This window comes from Lutra lutra, chromosome 6 (genome assembly GCF_902655055.1).
Source record: "Lutra lutra chromosome 6, mLutLut1.2, whole genome shotgun sequence".
Taxonomy (NCBI): domain Eukaryota; kingdom Metazoa; phylum Chordata; class Mammalia; order Carnivora; family Mustelidae; genus Lutra; species Lutra lutra.
Window position 1 is genome coordinate 104103982 of NC_062283.1, and position 21969 is coordinate 104125950.

The 21969-nt window shown below is 35.7% G+C and overlaps 1 protein-coding gene across 1 annotated transcript in view; it reads right to left on the reverse strand.

Moving 5' to 3' along the window:
- Positions 1-828: 828 nt before the first annotated feature.
- The window catches only part of ELOVL4 (ELOVL fatty acid elongase 4), a 31749-nt gene continuing 10608 nt past the window's right edge, over positions 829-21969 (reverse strand). The window contains exons 2-6 of the mRNA XM_047734303.1: positions 10648-10835; positions 9383-9463; positions 7911-8082; positions 5366-5493; positions 829-2900 (exon numbers count right to left, since the gene is read on the reverse strand). Of these exons, the coding sequence (XP_047590259.1) occupies positions 2625-2900; positions 5366-5493; positions 7911-8082; positions 9383-9463; positions 10648-10835 (845 nt within the window). The 3' untranslated portion in view covers positions 829-2624. The remainder of the gene's footprint in view (positions 2901-5365; positions 5494-7910; positions 8083-9382; positions 9464-10647; positions 10836-21969) is intronic.

A 21969-nucleotide genomic window follows, 5' to 3' on the forward strand; every position in this document is an offset into this window, starting at 1 on the left:
TATGTTCTAAAATGTGAATATAAAAGTCCATATGAAAATATTTTTGAATACCCAGAAGTATGCAAAAAGAGAGAAAAAAAGAATGACTGAATTAATAATGCTAAAACTGAAACCAGTCATCATTCAGTATCCATCAGCAAAACAAAGTCAAGGGTAACACAGAAAAGAGAAAAAAGAAGATACAGAAATTGATGATTCTACTGGAAAATGTACTGTACATGCCTAAGGTATTTCTAGCCATTGAAAATATTTAATAAATTCCATTTTTCTGTGTAAGAAAACATTTCTTTAGTTAATGACAAAGTTTTACCAAAAGGAAGGATGCAGTCCACTTCTACTGATTTTTAGGTATGAGGCATGCAACTCAGTGTGATACCTGAGAAATTATGAAAGCTACCAGAACAGGTTGCATATCACAGCTTAGAGTCATCTTAGATAAAGAACCTAAAAAACTGTAGTAAGAGCTGAATGATCTAATGTAAGAACATAAGACATCCTCCACCTTATTTTTGGAACAAGAAAACCCCATAGCATTAAAAAGTGTTAAAGCTTACATTTGAAATGACAAATATAAGAGTAGTTTAGAAGAAAATTATATGTTTTATGTCTGGATCCAAAAGCTCTTCCAAAGGCAACTAATTTTTAAAGCAAAAATACGCCACCATAAAAAAAAAAAAAAAAAAGCTTTTCTCCAGGAATCTTCTAGTTACACTTCTTTTCTACAGTAGAAATTAGCAGCAGAAAAGATATTTGAATATTAACAACTGAATCAAATAAACATCTAGCAGATGATTTATGTAATAAACTGATTAACAAAAAAAAAATCATTTTTCCCACAGCAGTTGTATATTTATTGTGCTGAAATCAGGTAGCAAGGAATGAATAGGTCTGGGGAACCAGTACAGAATGTTCACAAAGATTTACAGATCTCTAGTCATTACACACCGAGCAGCAAAGACAAAGGGGTTGAAACCTTTCAGGTCAAACCATTTTAAGTGTTGCAAATATTCTGTATTTCTCATGACTGCATGCCTTCAGGGGGAAAAGTGTGTAATTTTAATGCACAATAAATATTTTATAGTTAACAAAATATTCTAAAATAGTTTGTCTGCACAAACAGCATACATCCTGCACATGCAGTTTTGACATGTTGAGATACTTAGAAATAGTCATGCTTTTTTTTTTTTTTTTTTTTTGTCACATGTTCTCTTCCTGTAATGATCCCTGGTCAACATCTCTTAACAATTTAACCTATGCAATAAGACAATGTACAAGTTCTCTTTGCTAGTATATTTCCAGTTGTTCATTTATATTACATGAAACACTTCATTTGTAAATAGTAAACTTCATTTTCTGGTTCTGACTACTCTCACTTTTATTCACTTTGCATCTTAACAATTAACACCTTGTAACAATCACACACTAAATTTAATGATCTTTAGCACCAAGGAGTCAAGAATATTGCACCAAAATGGGTTTACACTTCATGTCTAGTTAATAAATAAGATCTTGAACTTTGTCATAAGGAAAATAACACTTCAAAATTAAACACATTGAAAGAGAAGGATAGTTTCACAGGAAAGTTGGGTGTATGCTATTTGTAAAAAAAAGCAAAAAAATACTAGTGGATTTGAAAGTTAATATTAAAATTTACATTAAAGGACTCCTTGATTTTTTAATTAAAATTTATTTAATTTTCAATATTCTTTCCAACAGAAGAGGTAGGTATATTTCCACATATGAAAAATCGGTAACAGCCACAAATCAAAACAAGGAAAGCCTGATAAAAATCAACATACTCTCTTCTAACAGCACATAAATGTAACTCTTTTATGATGTTACTAATAAAGACATGAGTTGTTTCATGTTCCAATCAGACAATCTTAATTTTCATAATATATTTCTGATAGTAATAGGAGTATTGAAAGGCTGCCTTTTCATCACAAAAATTGTTTCCTACAGTGATTTGTGCCACAAGTCATGGTGACCTTTGGGTCGCTAGACAGGATTTTACTGTAATTCTTTCTTATTTTCACCAACACCATCATCATCAAGCCTCTAGGAATCTACAGAGATCATCAGATTTTTTTAAATTTAATTACAACCAAAAGGGTATATTCAGACTAGAGGTGGAGAGATTCGACCATTCCAGTCAGCAAATGAATTCAAATGTGCAAATTTTAAAGTATCTACAGTTTCAGCTTTGGACCAGAAAATATAAGGTAACTGATTGTAATCAGTAGGTAATAGTAATTTAGCCAAAAAATTCATACTGTGTTTCTGTGATCATCAGACTAAAGAATGACTGTATATAAGATCCATGAAAAAATTTCATGCATTAGACAAATGGATGTGAACAGAGGGAGAGCCTCCAAAGTCACATAATGATTGCTTTGGTCTGGACAACATCAAAGCTAATAAAAAAAAATGTTTAAAATAAAACTTCATAAATAAAACATTCGGGCATTGCATTTAACACTTTACTCTATCTAAAGATTACTAAGACATAGAGCACATTTGCCTTTTTCTCCCCACCCCCAAACCCTCATTTGCTTGTTTTCCCTGAAATTTCATATGAAATGGGAGCTTCCTCACTGTCAACAACAGTTAAGGCCCAGTTCAATTTACTCTCCTTTTGCTTTTCCGTTTTTCAGCTTTTTTCCATTTTCTATCACTAGTTGTTTCTCTGATTTGCTCACACCATTTGCTGAAATACCATTCACAGCTGTTTTTCCAGTTTTGGCTTTCTTAGGCTCTTTGTATGTCCGAACATAGAAGTTAAGAAAGAGAAATATGAAGCTGATCGCGTAAGCGATGAGGGCCCAGTGCATCCATTTGGGGAAGGGACAATCCGTGTAAAGAGATAGCGCTGTGTGGCCAATGGTCACATGGAACTGAACCTGAAAAACAACAATGTAGGAATAGTGAGTAACTTTTAACAAATCAGAATCTTCTATCTAGCTAAGATAGGCCTGAATCTTGCCACACTGTGCAAAGTTCAATAGACTCCAGCCCCCTCTCATCCATCAGGTGGCAGCTCAGATGTCATTCCCTCAGCAAAGGCTTCCTACCTACAAGGACCAAGCAACTGATCCACCTGGCCCTCTCAATCCCATTAATGTGGGCTTTTGTTTGGTGTGGGCTTTTTTCCTGAGAACAAAACCATCTGGACTTCTGAACTTTTTGACTGTCCATCATTCCAAGAGTATATAACTTCGGAGAGTATGATTCTGTGCTGTTCCCTGAGGAGTCCTTGGCACAGGGTCTGGATTCATAGAATATTTGTTGGATAATGTTAAATGATGTTATTAGTAAGAGGGAATATCAATCGCCTAAGAGAATAAACTAATAGTACCATATACTCTTGTTGTTATTTGCTTTCCTCCCATATTTTAGACTGACCTCTTTCCACAAAACTATCAGCAGAATGGTACATATGCTTTTAAAAATGAATCTATCAAAAAGATTCATTATTTATTTCTTACAAAATAGCACACAGGTAAAACTGTATTTGAGTTAACACGATCTTTGGGGCAACTGGGAGGCTCAGTCGGTTAAGCGTCCAACTCTTGATTTCAGCTCAGACCATGATCTCATGGCTCATGGGACTGAGCCCCATTTCCAGACTCTGTGCCTGAGTCTACCTGAGATTCTCTCCTTCTCCTCCCTCCCACCCACACCCCTGGCCCCAGGTACTCACTCTTTCTCCCTCTCTAAATGAATTAATGCTATCTACAAATTAAGATTTTTGGTAAAATTTAGTAGATATTTGAGAATAAGTGCAGAAAGACTCACTGTCCACTTTAGAAGTTTTTAAAAGAAGAAAAACCAAAATTAAGATGCTTTGTAGTTCAGATAAGGCAAATCAGTTGAAATTTTAATATATCAATAAATGAGTGGTTCTCAATACAGGAATTATGAATTCCACAGTGTTAAACAAGGGTAACTTTTTACAAGAATAAGTTACATGATTAACCGTTGTGGGAACTTCTGGCTTGGAAATATTCTACTCTTCATGAAACTAACATCCTATCTGGAATGGGCAACTGTGTTTTCTCTTTGAAGCATAGCATTATCCATATTAACTATTATATTAAATATGATTAAAATAATTTATTCTATGTAAGCCCCAAATTTAGATCAGACTAAAAAAACCTTAAATTCTCCATGGCAAAATCCAGATTTTAAGAACTTCTGCTTTCACAATGGTTCTTAGAATCTAAATCACCAAAAGGATTACGTATATAGATGTGACTAAGAATGGCCTCACTCAAGGAGACTCAAGTGAGGATTCCAACAAAGTAGACACAAAGAGTTCAGATGACTTTTGTCATCTCTTCATTTTCTTGTGCCCATTTTCTAATTACTGAGAGAAACGAATTACACAAACTATATAAACAGCTTACACAAAAACTGGAGGAAGCTTCCTGTAGCATTTTAGTTATAAATGAATCTTTCCCACCCAGCATTCCCCAAAAGTTGTGTTTCCTGTTCGGCCAGCCAGCTGTTTAGCAACTTAAAGCAGAGATGAATAATATTTCCAAATGTGATTCCACTGATAAATTGTGCACATGCTATGATTATAGCAAATTATAATAAATTCCAAGGCTTGAAGAATAGCTACCAGGTTGGTTTGGGATTTCCAGTTTGATGACTGGGCCAGTACCTTGCTTGAATATTTCACTGAGGTACCCAGATGCTACAAGAAGTCCCACTAGGGGTATGTGCTGAAAATTATCTGCTCTAAAGGTTAGCATTTAAAAATATCTAACTCTGTTCTCTAAGGACTATGTGTTAGAGAATTAAGAGGAGTTCCCTTGTCTCTGTTCCTTTCCTTTACCCCACCCCTTCCTCGGTTGTCTGGCTTCTCTTCAACTTTTATATCCTGAATGTATGGGATCTGTTAACAGGGGCTGAAATAGAATAGAAAACAAAATTCAAGCAAAAGCAGGATGAAGAGAGGTAATAATAACATTTTAAGTCTTAAAAAATCAGCTGAGAGAGAACTTCTATTATTTTTTTGGTTATATATGAGTCTATGTACTTTATGATGTACTTAGATCTTGACTCATCCATTTCACAGATATTTCTAAACAACATTTCTCTTAGATAAGAGTTGTGTTTAGTCTTTTAAGAACATTAAAAAAATTAATGGCAGTGACAACTAGGTCTATGAACAAGAAGCTCAGAGCCAAGAAGCCTCAACTTCCACAGCTGGAACACACAGAAAGTCAACTTTGTAAAAGAAAATTGTCAAGGATAACTTAGCCGTTTAAAATCAGCAAAATTCAAATATATGCAGTGTTTCACCAGAAGAAACCTTAGAGTGTTTCACCAGAAGAAACCTTAGAAGCATTTAACTCACCAGCTGCAACATGGTCAAGTATCTTTTCCACCAAAGATACTTCTGAATCCATGGGCCAAATGCAGTTAGCCCATAGTATGAGTACATAATCACGTGGATAAAGGAATTCAGCTGTGCTCCAAAAAATGCTTCAGAAAAACAGAGTTAGAAGATACAGAAACATTTAGTAGTCAATAAATCATCTGGACATAAAATAAATGAATTCACATTATTTTCTAAATTTTAATCTTGAGTACAGATTAGGGATAAAAATTGTAAAGTAGGGGGCGCCTGGGCGGCTCAGTGGGTTAAAGCCTCTGCCTTCGGCTCCGGTCATGATCTCAGGGTCCTTGGATCGAGCCCCGCATTGGGCTCTCTACTTAGCGGGGAGCCTGCTTCCCTCCCTCTCTGCCTGCCTCTCTGCCTACTTGTGATTTCTCTCTGTCAAATAAATAAATAAATTCTTTTTAAAAAATTGTAAAGTAGGAATAATGGAAAAGATTTCTCCTCAGATCAAGTTAGGTACTTTTACAGTTTAGACTCAGGCTTTTAGCATATGACTAAAAATGAGTGTTCTTCAAATGCAAAGGACCTTCACAGTGGCAAGTTTCCAAGTGGAGTACCCCAGTGATTTAAGCATGCCATAATACAGAACTATTGTCTTGTATTATTTTTCATGCTATTATTCTTGGGGAAAAAAATCATGGTACATATAATTGTTTAAATAGATATTTAATGGGGCAATGGGCTGGCTCAGTTGGAAGAGCATGGGACTCTTGATCTTGGTGTGGGTCATAAATTCAAGCCCCACGTGGGGTATAGAGATTACTTACAAAAATAATAATAAAGTAAAAAGGACCTTTTAAAAAAATGGATTTTTAAAGCCTCATTATTGCCTTCAGAGGGCATATCAACTTATCAACATACATATATCAACATAAACATATCAACAACAAAATATTATTTATTTCTTAGGTCTCTAAACAGTTTTAAACTTCTAAGAGTAGAAGGTAAACTGTACTACTATAATGACCTGTACCCTGGGTCCACAATAGAGAAATAATCTGTTTCCAGCTCAATCACATAAATCATCTTCAATTCAGGCATCTGAAAAGCTGCAGACTTATCTTGACCAAACTGTGAATTCAGATCCTCTTTCACAAAGCTATTTATAGTTTCCTTTAAGTAAGAACCAATAGGTTCATTTAAGGCCCATTTTAGAGCAAGAGTGGGCTCTGGGCTTGGACTGGTGATGGAGGCTTCAAACTGAGAAGTTAAAGTTTAGTATCCTTTGTCACTCTTTCTCTCTTTTTTTAAGTAGGCTCCATGCCCAGTTTGGAATCCAATGCGGGACCTGAACTCACGACCGTAAGATCAACACCTGAGCTAACCAAGAGTCAGCTTAACAGACTGAGTCACCCAGGTGCCCCTAGCTCAGTATCCTTTGACTCAAAACTACTACAACTGCTCCACATCAAAATATTATTTGCTACATTTTATAAGCTTAGTTTATGCTTATCTCTGAGGAAAATCTTTTGGTATTTAAGTACCCACAGATAAAAAGCCAAAACTTTACTTTCTTCAAATTTCTTTTTCTTCTTCATATTTCTTTAAAATGAAATTAACCCCAATGTTCATAGCAGCAATAGCCACAATCGCTAAACTGTGGAAAGAACGAAGATGCCCTTCAACGGACTAATGGATAAGGAAGATGTGGTCCATATATACTATGGAGTATTATACCTCCATCAGAAAGGATGAATACCCAACTTTTTTATCAACATGGATGGGACTGGAAGAGATTATGCTGAGTGAAATAAGTCAAGCAAAGAGAGTCAGTTATTATATGGTTTTGCTTATTTGTGGAGCATTAGGAATAACATGGAGGACATGGGAGATGGAGAGGAGAAGTGAACTGGGGAAAATTGGAGGGGGAGACGAACCATGAGAGACTGTGGACTCTGAGAAACAATCTGAGGGTTTTGGAGGGGAAGAGTATGGGAGGCTGGGTGAGCCTGGTGGTGGGTATTATGGAGGGCACATATTGCACGGAGCACTGGGTATGTTGTATAAACAATGAATTCTGGTACACTAAAAGGAAATTAAAAAAAATAAAATTTTTTTAAAAAGCTAGAAAAAAATAAAATAAAATTTTAAAAAATTTAGTCAGATTTCTTATAAAATTTTAGGCAAAATGATAGAAAATTCTGTGTTAAATGTACATTCTTGTTGCATCTATGCAATAATCAGACAGAATTAATCATGACCATACTTATTTAGTGATCCTAATGATCTTTTTTGAGATTATTTTGCTTCAGAAGAAAATTCTACATTGTCTGGTATCTAGAGGACACATTTCCAGATTTGCCACTGGATTACTATATAGCTTTAAATAAATTACTTCTCATCAAACAAATAAACAAACAAAAAAGAAAAAAATGAAATATAACAGAGAAACAATTACTCAAGAAAGCAAGTTAAAGACCAAGTCAAATTTCCAACTTCTCATTACTTTTCCACCCAACATATATACATAATGTATGCAGATATGTCCCAAAATGCTCACCTTGTCCCCCTGCGACCCACTTAATTCCAATCCACCACAATGTAAACATTGTACAGTGATGGTATACATGAAGGAAAGAGACTTGGTTGTTTTTCTTCCTCAGGATAAAAAACACCGTGTCCAAATACTCAACCCCTTTAGATACAAAGTACCACCACAGAGCAGCAGCTATCTGTAAAAAGAAAGGAAAAGCAGAGTGACACTATCATATGGTTTTCTATTTACTGTTAAGTTAGTCTAAGTAGTCTTTATTGCACAAAATGTAGAAGGCACAGAATCATTTTTGCCTAAGTGGGTGTGAAACCGAGGCATCTATCCATGGGGGGAAAATGGGAAAGAAGGAGTCCCAAATCCCAAGTGGCAATGATTTAGAGAAAATGTTTCGTCTTTTACATAGCTAGATGTCATGAAGTACAAAACTTCTGAACGTAGAGCTATAAACACCTTCACACTGCTGTTTTTCAGCATGGCAGAAAAACCGAGATATTTACTTTGTAAAGGTATTTCAGTTGTTCGTGCTTAGCCTACATTCTATCTCAGATATTCTTGCAAGCACGTTTGTGTAGCAACTGGCCTCTGTTGGCTTCTGTCTCTCACTTTAACACGTGCAATAAAGTAAATACCTCATCACAGTACTTTGTATTAGGCGGTAAAATCCTTAAAGTGGTAAATTAAAACACACACACAAACAATAACAAATATTTCCTAGGTCATAAATATAATCCTACTTACATGAATAAGTCTTTTCTTTTCCTGGGCTCTAATTAAGACACCAGATGGTACAGAAAGATTATGTTACAATGCTGAGAGATTAAGGATCCAAGGATCCAGTGAGAGGTGACCTCTATAAATGTTTTAAAATATTTTACAAGAACCCAATTATAAAAGTAACCTAAACTCAACATTTTTTATGTTAAGTACTTTTATGATGTATGTTCTATGTACAAACAACAAAGAAGACAGTATATAACTGAAATCTATAAATCTTTGTATGTTAAGGGTGACTAGAAAGTAAAATACAACATTATATTACCTAGTTTATTTTTCTGCAAACATAATAAAAACTGAGTTTATACCTGTACGTATAGTGCTATGCTTAACTTACTACACATTACATAGTTTATAGAACATTTGTTTATCCTCAGACTCTTAACAAGTGAATTAGACTCTCTTTATGAGTTTCTATTCTTGACCCAAAACACAAAAATCAAAAATATCATCTTTACATTAAACATGGAACTTTAAGTACTGCATTCTAGTAATCCAACACATACTCACTCTCACACAATCATATAGGACACTATAGCTATGAAAACATTTTTAATTATGTACTTTTAAAGAGAAGCATAGTTTTCCTGACTCAACACAATCTTATACACTTTTACACCATTTTACAGAAGCATGTTTTTCAGACTGGGGATTATAAAATTAAACCCATTTCTATTAATTAATGGTATCTTGAATGTACTTACCCTAACTTCATTAACATTATCAGAATAATCCACACTCTGGCAAATATAGCTGTATCCTGCATTATATGATCCCATGAATAACTGGAAAAAAGGGGAATAATATTTAAAATAAAGTTTTAGTAGATATGGAATATAAAACACTAAATATAATATGCAACCTTTCAAATTATTTTAAAGAGCAATCTTGTCTAAAAAAATTGAAATGCATTAAACATTTAATGTGTTGGAGTGTCTCAAATTTGCTCTGTGTCAATTTATTCCAAAGTTGAAATCTAAATTAAAAATCATATGTAACTCTTGGACTGAGACTTCAACTCTTATCTACTTTATAATATTAAGAGAAATTTTGATTAACCATGACTCAGATCTAACACTTGCATTGATTTCTATTCTTGATCCAGAGTGGTTTGCATCTAACAAACAAGGTCAAAGTATCCAAATAAATTAAAGTTTTTATGAAGTTGGGATTCTATAGACTAAGTTGTCAATTACAGATTTCTTTAAAGGAGAGTAGTGTTTATCTTCCTAGTATCACCAGTCCAGTTCTCTGGGTTCATACAGAATTTCAATGAGGAATCTCTTGGGAAACAACTTCCTTCCACTTGGGAAACAAATTCCTTCCACTCTTACAACTTAAAAAATGTCTATGTCAATCTAATCTTTAGGATTTCTTTTCAGAATGTCATAGAGAATTTGCTGGATTCCAGAAAAGAACAAGATGATTAGCAGCAACAGTGTATAACAGTGAACTCATTTTTGTTAAAATACAATGACATTATGTAGTAGGATTTAACTCAAAATCAGTATTTTACATCTGCAAATTTTGATCAGTTACCAAAGCTGAAACTGTTGAATAAGAATTATGAAAAAGAGCTACAACTATTTACCAGATACTTAATATGTTCCAAACACTATGAAAAAAAATCACTTCACTTATCTCTGATCTAGAAGGCAGGTTATTTATCCCCAGCTTACAGATGGGGAAAATAAGTCTCAGTAAAGTTAAATAACTTCTACTGTCAGTTAATAATGGTTATTTTGGAATCTAGTGTGTCTGCTTCAACATTCCATTTTAAACAACTGTCCTATACTTTCCATAGGCTTCATATTTTTGTTGTCCAAACATGAAAAGTTTCAATAAAGTGAAATTTACTTTCAGAGTAGCCAACAGTTATCTTGGGATACAATATACAATGATGGCTTTACCTATTCTAATTTCTTTTCAATAACCCTGAGGAATAATAAGGTGATTTTAGTAAACCTACCTCTCTGAAGATAAAAAGGTTAAGCAAAACCATTCCAAAATTATAGATAATGAGCACTAAACGCATCTGGAAAGGTTCTCGGTCCTTCATCCATTTTGGACCCAGCCACACGAACAGGAGATAAAGAGTACTTATACAAAGTGTAGGCAATGGAGACTGCATCAGAGGCCAATTCTCCACACGTTTATCTAGAGAGAACAAAATAACATTAAATTTATTAAACAATAAATTTGTTTGGAATGAACTTGTTAGGAATTAGAATACTTCAACTTAGCTTTTTTCCTAATTTTACCAAATGCAGGTCAGTTTTCCTTGAGTCACAACAAAAATACATGGCATTTAAACTAAAGAGTGAGACCAATTCTTGTGAGTAGCTTTTGAAAATAATGTTTTATTACATATAGCACACATTAAGTTTTATAGAGACCTAGAAAACAAAGCCCAGAAATAAAACCTGCTAGAAATATAGGACAAGCTGGGCATGAAAAGTTGATCAAAGACTTCATACACAGAAAATAAATACTGTAAGGAGAAACTTGTCTTTTCATATTAAACACGTGAAATATATCAGTACAATTTGGAAGCTGTGTCCTCCTTGCCAAAAGCAGGAAAAGAATAGTAAACTGAAGAGGTAGAGCAATGGAAGCTATTCCCTGGAATATTTTTTGGATACTGAGGACAAGAGTAGAGTTATATTTGGAGGAAAAAATTAGGGGGATTACAGTTCTATGATTTCTTTACATGGAAATCACCATATTCAAGACATTTTCTTTTTTCTTTGATAGCATGAGCCTATTTTGCTATGAATATAACCAACTTATGTGCTTTTCTTTAAAGCTATAAGCATTTACATCACATATGTGTAAATATTTCATTTAAAATGAGTCAACTGTCCCTGATATTCAAATATGCAACTCTGAATAAATTTTATAATTAGAGTTCTGCCACAAATAACATTTCTAAGAAAAGAGCGGTAATGAAATATACGGCTAACAAAAATTTATTTTCTAATACATTATAAAAAGATACTAAAATTTATATTTCTAAAACCTAAACAGAATTTTATAGGTTGTGAATCTAATATCTAGTTTATGCTTAGTAATACAAAAACATTTCTATGTTCTATGCTGAGGAAAAGAACGTATTTTTAAAACAGCAACAACAAAAGATCCTACCTTTCAGTTAGTTCCTAAGACCTAGCTAGCCTAAATGAATTAAACGAAATTGCTCATTATAATGTCCCAACATCTAAACTGTCAGTTTTACTAAAACTATATATGCAAAATAGCTCTGGATTAGATAACCAGGTTTCAAAATATCTTACTTAAAATTAGTCTGTTTCTATATACTACTGATAGAAAATAAAACAAAGGGAAGGAAACAAATGGAACAATGTGGAAGGAAACAAGAAGTGACATAACTATGGTTTCTATGAAATAAGAGTTGTTAGAAAGATGTGCTAGTGACTTGAAAGAAGAACACATATGAAAACAAGAAAAACAAAAACTAATTTTATTTTAGAGTTTACAGGAGAGGCTTACTATCTATATTTATGTAAATTATGGTTCTGTTACTCAAATCAAAACATATTCCAGAATTAAAAATAAATGAAGGGGCGCCTGGGTGGCTCAGTGGTTAAAGCCTCTGCCTTCGGCTCGGGTCATGGTCCCAGGGCCCTGGGATCGAGTCCCACATCGGGCTCTCTGCTCAGCAGGGAGCCTGCTTTCCTCCTCTCTTTCTGCCTGCCTCTTGGCCTACTTGTGATCTCTGTCTGTCAAATAAATAAATAAAATCTTTAAAAAAAAATAAAGTAAATGAAAACACAAGACAAGAGAGAATAATCCTCTTATGAGAGGGTGTGGCTTAAAAGATGAGTGGCTGACTTCTATTGAAAGCATTGTATCACTATGGTCTTACTAATGATTGTTTGCTTTTCTTCATTATCATATTATCCTGCTATGTACCTCTCTATGACAAAGCCTCCCTTAAAACATGGAGTATTTATCTACTTACATATTTACTTTCTATAGGAAAAATACTTAAGACAAACTCCTAAATCCTAAAGGCCTGCTCTACTTACTTCAGGAACTAGAGAAGGAGTAGCTGTGGCTTCTTATTCCTATCCAGAAACTAGAGGGTAGACACTGTTTTTTCCATGCTCTTTGATACAAAGAGCAAAGGAATCTGTTATAGGATAATCCCATGTAACAAAGAAAGGAATACAAATTTAACGGTAAGGAGATTCTAATTTCTAATATCACGGATTAGATCACACTTTTTTTTAAAAGAAAAGATTTATTTAGGGGCACCTGGGTGGCTTAGTCATTAAGCGTCTGCCTTTGGCTCAGGTCATGATCCCAGAGTCCTGGGATTGAGCCTGGCATCAGGCTCCCTGCTTGGCAGGAAGCCTGCTTCTTCCTCTCCCACTCCCCCTGCTTGTGTTCCCTCTCTTACTTTGTCTCTCTTTGTCCAATAAAAAAATAAAATCTTTTTTAAAAATTTATTTATTTTAGAGAGAAAGGAGAGAGCACGTGCATGAGTGAGGGAAGAGGCAGAGAGAGAATCCTCAAGCAGATGCCCCACTGAGCACAGAGCCCAACGAGGGGCTCGATCCCAGGACCTTGTGATCATGACTTGAGCCAAAATCAAGAGTTGACTGCCCAACCCACTGAGCTGCCCACCCAGGTGCCCCAATTCTATCACTCTTAATCACACACAGGATTCCTGCTGACTTCAAAGTAAGTTCTGAACAAGTAGAAAAAAATTGAGAGAAACAGGTCCAAAAATTTTCCCAAAATCAAGAATAAATAAAAATGCTCATTCTTTTTGATGTATAGTGTGGTTAACCCATGCCATTCTCTCCTTCAACAGAGAAGTTTAGAGAGAGAACTAAGAAAGACAGTGAGAGGAAGAGAGATGAGTAAGAAGCTGAAGATCTGACACTGTGAAACACTAACAGAGGCCAACAGAAGAATAAAAAGGTAGAGGGAAGTAGATAAGAAATAACAGAGATATTAGAAAAGGCATTCTAGACTCCATGAGTAAACAGATGGCCTGAGTTTTACTATCAGCTCTGCTAGTGCACATAGGGCTTAAAGGGCACAATCTGTCTTAGATCCCTTTACCTGTAAAACCTGCTCAAGAGAAGGGGAATGAGTTAGTGTTTCTCCAACTTGCATGACAAAAGGAATCACAGGGGAGAGGGGTATAGTCAAAATGCAGGTTCTGACTCAGTAGGTCTGGGGTGAAGCCCATTTTTAGGAAGATTCTGCATTTTCTAGGAAGCTCCAACTGATGCTATGTCAATATTCCATGGACCACCCTCTAAGTAGCAAGAAACTAGATAACCCTTTAGGATTTTAACTTCTGAAAATCATTACTTTTAAACATGATAATTAGGAGGAAGAATGGAATTGAAGATGAGGAAAACTGGATCCAAAAAATGGTAATTTTCATTGGGCAAGGGGCCCATTGTGCTCACAAGTTCCTGCACATTTCTGTTCCACTACAGCACTCATCACACATTATATACTTGAAAATGTAATCTCCCTGAAGGCAGGGACTGGGTCTCTTGTTCATGTACTGCAAGGCTTAGCAGGGTGCCTAAACAACATGTATTTGATGAATAAATAATGAGTGAATAATTTTTTTCATATTAGTCCTTTATTCTTTATCCCTTCAAATAAAATCCAACAGTACATTTATTGATAGTCCAGGTTTCTTCGTGCAGCAACCTTTTCCTACAGCTCTTCCCAGATCCTTCTTTATGCTGGCATACAACTTGAACCTGCTGTCACCAACACTTCAGTCCAGTTTTTAGGGGTACAGGCACAGTGTGTTTACTTCATTGCTTTCTCCAGGGAAAAAAAGCAAAGCTCCCATTTCTTTACCCAACAGCCCAAGTCATGCATTCAGTCAGCAACCACTTAACAAAACCCTATCTCCAGCTTATAAAAGGCCTGGTTCACACCATCTCTTTCTCAGATTAGCCCTTCCAGTTCACCAGGGTCAGAAGGCTCTTAAAAATTCCACCTCCAATGAACACTATGGACACTGCAGTAACCGTCAGCTACCTGAACCACAGCATCACAATCCCATCCCATGATAATATTTGCATGATATTTCTCCATGTCTTTGCTGTTATGTGTGTCTTTCTAAATTTGCACAATTTTTTCTTTAGTACTTCTGACAAAATTCAAATATCCATGCTTCTTTTTACTTGTTCCCTTTTCCACTTAAAATGACTGAGTGAGTCACTGTAGTGCCATACAATGATATGAAAATTTACCATTAATAACAGATACACCACAAGTCTTGAACCAAAAAAAAAAAGGAGAAAAAAAGATGTGGAACTGAGGAATTAGAACAGTAAAGGAATATCATGAGTACTGAAGCTTTATGTATTTTATATAACCTTAAAATAATGAATTATCCAGCCTTTCATGAACTCAAATGATTCAGTAACATATTTTTAAGATTTTATTTATTTATGTGACAGAGAGAGATCACAAGTAGGCAGAGAGGCAGGCAGAGAGAGAGGAAGGGAAGCAGGCTCCCTGCTGAGCAGAGAGCCCGATGCGGGACTCGATCCCAGGACCCTGAGATCATGACCCGAGCCAAAGGCAGCGGCTCAACCCACTGAGCCACCCAGGCGCCCCAGATTCAGTAACATATTTTTATATGTTGCCTTTCTTCAAGATGAATTTGCTTAGATTCCTCTCCCCAGTTTTTTTTTTTTAAAGATTTTATTTATTTATTTCACAGAGAGAGATCACAAGTAGGCAGAGAGGCAGGCAGAGAGAGAGATAGAGGAGGAAGCAGGTTCTCTGCTGAGCAGAGAGCCTGATGCGGGACTCGATCCCAGGACCCTGAGATCATGACCTGAGCTGAAGACAGAGGCTTAACCCACTGAGCGACCCAGGTGCCCCCCTCTCCCCAGTTTTATTGAGATATAATTGACAAACTTTACTGTGTGAGTGTAAGGCATGCAGCATGATGGTCTGATTTACACATATTGTGAATGATGACCACAATAGGTTCAGCTAACATCTATCTTCTCATATAGTTACAAGAGGAAGAAAAGAAAGAAGAAAAAAAATACAGAAAAAAATAATTTCCTTGTAATGAGAACTCTTAGGACTTACTCTCAACAACCTTCCTGTGTGCCATCCAGCAGTGCTCTAGTCATCATGTTGTACAGTACATTCCTAGTGCTTCTTTAGTTCATAACTGGATGTTTGTACCTTTTGACCACCTTCCTCCAACACTATCCTCTCCCTTCCACATCTAGTAAAGACAAATCTGATCTCTTTTTCTATGAGTTTTGTCTGTTTATTTATTTCAAATAACATATTTCAATGGTAAATTTTCTATTCATTTCAGTTAAACTGAATCCGAATATAGATTATGCACATTAGAGTAAAAAGAAGACATATTTCCAGTATACTGTCACTATCCGAATTCTACACAGTTATTTTTTAAAGATTTTTTAACTTATTTATTTTTGAGAGAGCAAAAGAGAGTACGCACAAGTGGTGGGGAGGAGCAGAGGGAGAAAGAGATTCCCCGGTGAGCAGGGGGCATGATGATGTGGGATTAGATCCCAAGACCCGAAGGCAGATGTTTAATTGACTGAGCCACCCAAGCGCCCTCCATGCATTTATGAATAGGATTCCATTTATTAGGGGAATGAATTTATCAGGGGGAAAAAAGAGAGAGAAAACAATTCAATGAAATGCTATTCTTCCTACCACCACTGAAGTCAAACTCTGTCATCAAGAAATACCAAGACTCAAATAGGTTTTATATAACATTCTTAGGAATTCTCTATTTGTAAAGCTTTGGGTGGACAGAGAAGGGAACAATATGTGGCACAAATATAAATTGACTCTAGTTGATTTGTCAAATTGTCCTATATTTTATAACTATTAATATGTTTATTAACATGCTTATGCCTTCATGTGTTAGTGATTTTGCCATTATTTTGAGCTTATTAACAATTTTAGGCCATTACATGTAAACCTTTACCTAACCTGGGGCTGCAGAATTTTAGATTTAGATATGATCTCTTTATCTTAACAATGAGATTCAGAGAAGTCAAGAGCCTCATGCATCCCACCAGCTCTTCTAGTACCACTCAGTCTTTAATTTTAAGGGAGATAATTTCCATCAATTTCTTTCTCAATCATTGGTATAAGTGATATTTTAAGATAGAACTATGACTACCAATCATGTTTCTTCAAAGGAAAGAAAAAAAGAGAGACCTACAAAAGTTCTCTTAGTAGAAAGAAGGACAAGAGATACACTTCCTTAGGTGCTGCATCTGACAGAGCTGGTCTAGGATCATGAATGCTTTGGAGGCCATGCCACAAAGAAAGTTGGGAAAAAAACTAAGGATCTCTAGCCTGGAGAAAAGAAAGAGGCCTCATCAATTGCTAAAAGATCTAAAGAGAGCTCAGATTTATTCTCTGTTTCTAGAGTGTAGAATTAGAAACAATGAGAAGTTGTTTTAGGAAGCTGAATTATACCTAAATTCAGAAAATTTATAAGCAGTGGGCCTTTCTGTAAGTAGAAAGAGCTGTCTTCTTTGGCAATGAATTCCTTATCTTAGTTATAAATTAAATTTAAACAAACCTCAAGCAAAGTTTTATAGGAAACAAGTTCAGGAGCAAGAAACTATATTTTAATAATAAGAATTACTAAGACACATTACCTTAACCCTTCTGGATCCTTAAGGTGTATTCCATTTAGAACATTTTTATTATTTCATAAAGTTCATGCCAAATAGGATTGATTTACTTGCAAACATTAGTTAGATCACAAATCAAACTATTTTATCCCGTATGATAAAGGTCATATAATGCTTACACAACTGTATGTAATGGTCATGTAATGGTTACATGGTTACAACATACAGTGGTGTTTGTCAAAACTCACAAACTTGTTAACTAAAAAAGATTTAGTTTTATTATGTATAAATTATACCTTTATACAAGTGGGAGGAAAAATGGTATATCTGACGTGGGGCTTCCTTCAAATACCCTCCACCAACAGGTTTTTATTTTCAACCTGATCTGCATCTTAAAATCACACAGCATGACAGATGGATAGAACAGACTTTCAGGTCAAACTCTCTACCCCTTCTAAGCTAGGTGATTTGGGGCAGGTTATTTGGTTCTTGACCTTTCAAAACTCATAGGTTTTGACAAACATAAAAGGAGAGAGACATAGAAAATCTACTGCTTTGCAGGATGGTAAGTGTAGGTCTTAAGAACAAGGGATCAGGGGCGCCTGGGTGGCTCAGTGAGTTAAAGCCTCTGCCTTCAGCTCAGGTCATGGACTCAGGGTCCTGGGATGGAGCCCCACACTGGGCTCTCTGCTCAGCAGGGAGTCTGCTTCCCCTTCTCTCTCTGCCTGCCTCTCTGCCTACTTGTGATCTCTGTCTGTCAAATAAATAAATAAAATCTTTAAAAAAATAAAAAAGAACAACAAGGGATCAGTGTTAAGAATAATGGAAGGGCAGGTGAGAGGGGACAAGATGGACTTCAAAAACAGACATTTGAATTGTTTCTTGAAGAGAGAACCATATATATAAAATAGCCCCAAAGCAGGAAATAACACACTTATTCTGGAAACTAAGCAGGCCTGAGGTAGAGGATATTTACAAAGGAAGATGACTGGAGCCTTATGGGTAGAGCAGACCTGGGAGAGTCTTACAAGCTATGCTGAAGAGGTTAGAATCTGTCTGGTAGCTAACAGGGAGATGCTTAATTGCTTAAAAATAGGGGATCACATTTAGCTTTTGAAAGATAATAGCAGAAGCAATGGGAGATGGACTAAAGGGGAATAGGAGATATCACAAGGTGGGGAAACCAGTTGGATCAGTGGTTCTCAAACACCTCTATGTTGCTGGGCCACCCACATAAGAACCGTCTGCTTGTTAAAAGTGAAGATTGTTGGGCCCCACCCCAGATCTACTAAATCAAAATCTCTGTGGACAGGGCCCAGGACTGTGATCTCAAAGTTCCTCTGGTGATTCTGGTGGGCAACACGAATGCTGCAGAGTTGTTCCTTCTGTTGTAACCCATCCCCTATCCATACCACATTTTCACACAGGTGTGATCTTTCACACAGGTCAGAAATAATCTGAGCCCCTTCCATTAAAAGTCAAGTCCTTTGATGTCTTCTAGGCCTTTTCTTCCTGATCTAGAGAAGTTATCTAGGTTCCAAATATTGACTCTCAAGTCAGTCTACCAACATTAGAATCCTAGCTTTCTTTTACTAGGTAAATACACTGAGTGAATTACATTAACTCTCTTTGGCTTTATGGATGTTAACAGGGTTGTTGGAAGGAATAAGATATTGCTAAATGTATGGTGCCTGACACAGAATAAGAGCTCAGTAAATGTTGGCACTGGTATTATCATTGATAATAATCAAACCACTAAATCCTCTTTTCCAAGAGAAGAGTTTAACCAATTAAAGAGAAAGTACCATTCATAATTATAAGAGTTTAAACTGAGAAAACAGAACATTTTATAACTTATATACTGAGAAGACAGAACATCCTATAATTTATGCAAGAGAACAATACATAACAAGTCTAAATCTGAATTTTGAATTAGAGAGGCTGTTTTAAAAAAACTCTTTTTTAAGAAAATGTAAACCAAATTTTAATAAATAATATTTGTACTCCAGTAGTTTTGAAGTAGTTCAAGTCTTTTAGAAATACATACTTATATACAAACAACTGTAATTAATTCTTACAACAAATTATCCCTATGTATATTAAAAGAACTTTCTTAAAAATCTCTAATAGGTTGGGGTGCCTTGGTGGCTCCAACAGTTGAGGGTCCAACTACTGATTTTGGTTCAGGTCATGATCTTGGGGTCCTGGGATAGAGCCCTGCATAGGGCTCTATGATCAGCAGGGAGTCTGCTTGAGGTTTCTCTCTCCCTCGTCCTCTGCCCCTCCCCCCACTCATGCTCTCTTTGTTGGTCTCAAATTTAAAAAAAAATCTGTAATAGGGCTCCTTTTTGTTTTGGAAAGGCTGATTTTCTGAAAGCTTTTTAAAATTCAGGGTATCTGCCAGTCAGAATGAACTTTATCCCCTAAGTAGTCTAAGCTAGTTATCATTTCCCAAAAGAAAAATCAGTAAAATTTTTAATTTTTAGGACACCAAATTCTTAGAATTAACAAGAGTAAGCACAAGAATAGGAAGTAAATCAAGTCAGTGATGACTTAAGACACAAAGAACAGAGGGAGTGTCGTAGAGGGGCAAGAGATAAGACTTAAACTAAGAACAACCGGATTCCAGGTCTATCCATCATGTGCTAGTCCCACGACTTGGACCTGAAACTCTTGGAGCCAAAAATCCTGCTATGTAAAATGGGAGTAATAATAAGATTATTCCAATCACAGTCTTGCTTTGAGGTTCAAATTGATAGCCCTCTGTAAGAAGCCTCTCCAACATTAACTCTTTTTTGCACTTGAAAGTACTGAATATGTATTTTCTTTGTAACCTTGAAAGCACACTATGATTACCTCTATCATACCATGCAGCTGCCCTTTTAGTCTGTTTGAGTGTGTCCCACACAGCTGCGCAGGGGCCTTATTGTTATTTCTATAGCCACAAAGGCTTGCAATACTGGATGTACCCAGCAAATGGCTGAGGACTAGCAGACCAAATGAAGGCAACAAAGGATCTAGAAAATAAATATTTTGGCAACTACCACTGTGAGAATACATACTGGAGACATTTCTCAACTGTCCTTTTGATTCAGGTAAAACTAGCAAGAGTTATTGATCAATATGGTTCTAAAAGATACACAAAGTTCCTGTGGGGGTAAAAAAAAAAACAAAAACCTAAATGCTCTATAGAAATGTATCCCATTTTTTGGTTTTCTTAAATATATTTTTAAATCTATAGCTTAAGAACATTTTTAATTCTTCTTTTCCCGTATTAGTACATAGTAGTAGATTATCAAAGAAATTAAGAATCCTCTATTCCCTTCCTATTCAAAGTGTGGTAGCCCAGCAAAAAAGTATGTCTACTAGAAATGCAGAATCTCAGGCCTCACTCCAGACCTAAGCCAGAATCTGTGTTTTAGTAAGATTCCCAGGAGATTTACACATTAAAATCTAAGAAGAACCACTCTAGTCTACTCATAAATGTGAGCCTGTTTTATATATTTGTTTTATTTATTTGTTCCTAGAGTCTACCTGAATGAATCAGTCACTTATTTTTTTTAACAATATCTACATCTATTTAACCTGCCATAACCAAAAGAAAAACACATGCCTAACAACCAACTAGAGATACTAAGTAGCTTCTTCTAGGTTTTAGTCTAAAATGTGATGCATAATTCTCCAACCCAGTAAGATCCTAGGTATCAGTGAGGGAAAGAAGGCAGAAGTAGAGGAGTAAGGGTCTTCATACAACTGGGTACAATGGACATGTAACGACCTGAGATATACGCTAGAACTAAAGCACAGATTCTGAAGAACCACTGATCCAACTGGTTTCCCCACCTTGTGATATCTCCTATTCCCCTTTAGTCCATCTCCCATTGCTTCTGCTATTATCTTTCAAAAGCTAAATATGATCCCCTATTTTTAAGCAATTAAGCATCTCCCTGTTAGCTATCAGACAGATTCTAACCTCTTCAGCATAGCTTGTAAGACTCTCCCAGGTCTGCTCTACCCATAAGGCTCCAGTCATCTTCCTTTGTAAATATCCTCTACCTCAGCCTGCTTAGTTTCCAGAATAAGTGTGTTATTTCCTGCTTTAGGGATGCTATGAACATGCTATGAACATTAAATAAAGTGTATAAAATGCACACTACAGCATGTCATAGTCCATAAGGGTCCCATACTAGAAGCTCAATAAATAGCAGTGAGTTTCACCATGTGCAGAAGATATCTAAATCCATGGTAAAAAAAACAAACAATAAAAAACACAACATATATATAAGGGATCTATATATACATATTTTGGACCCTTGAACATGGGTTTAAACCACAGGGAGCCACTTAAATACCTGAATTTTTTTCAATAAATACAATACTATAAATGTATTTTATGTTTTTCTTAATAACATTTCTTTTCTTTAGCTTACTTTATCATTATGAATACAGCATATAATACTATAAGAATGTATGTTAATCAACTGTTATGGTAAAGTTTCTGGTCAACAGTAGGCTATTAGTAGTTAAATTCTGAGGGAGTCAAAGGTTACACACAGATTTTTGATGATGCAGGGGATCAGCATCCCTTAACTCCTGCATTATTCAAGAGTCAATTATATATTTTTTCCTCAGAC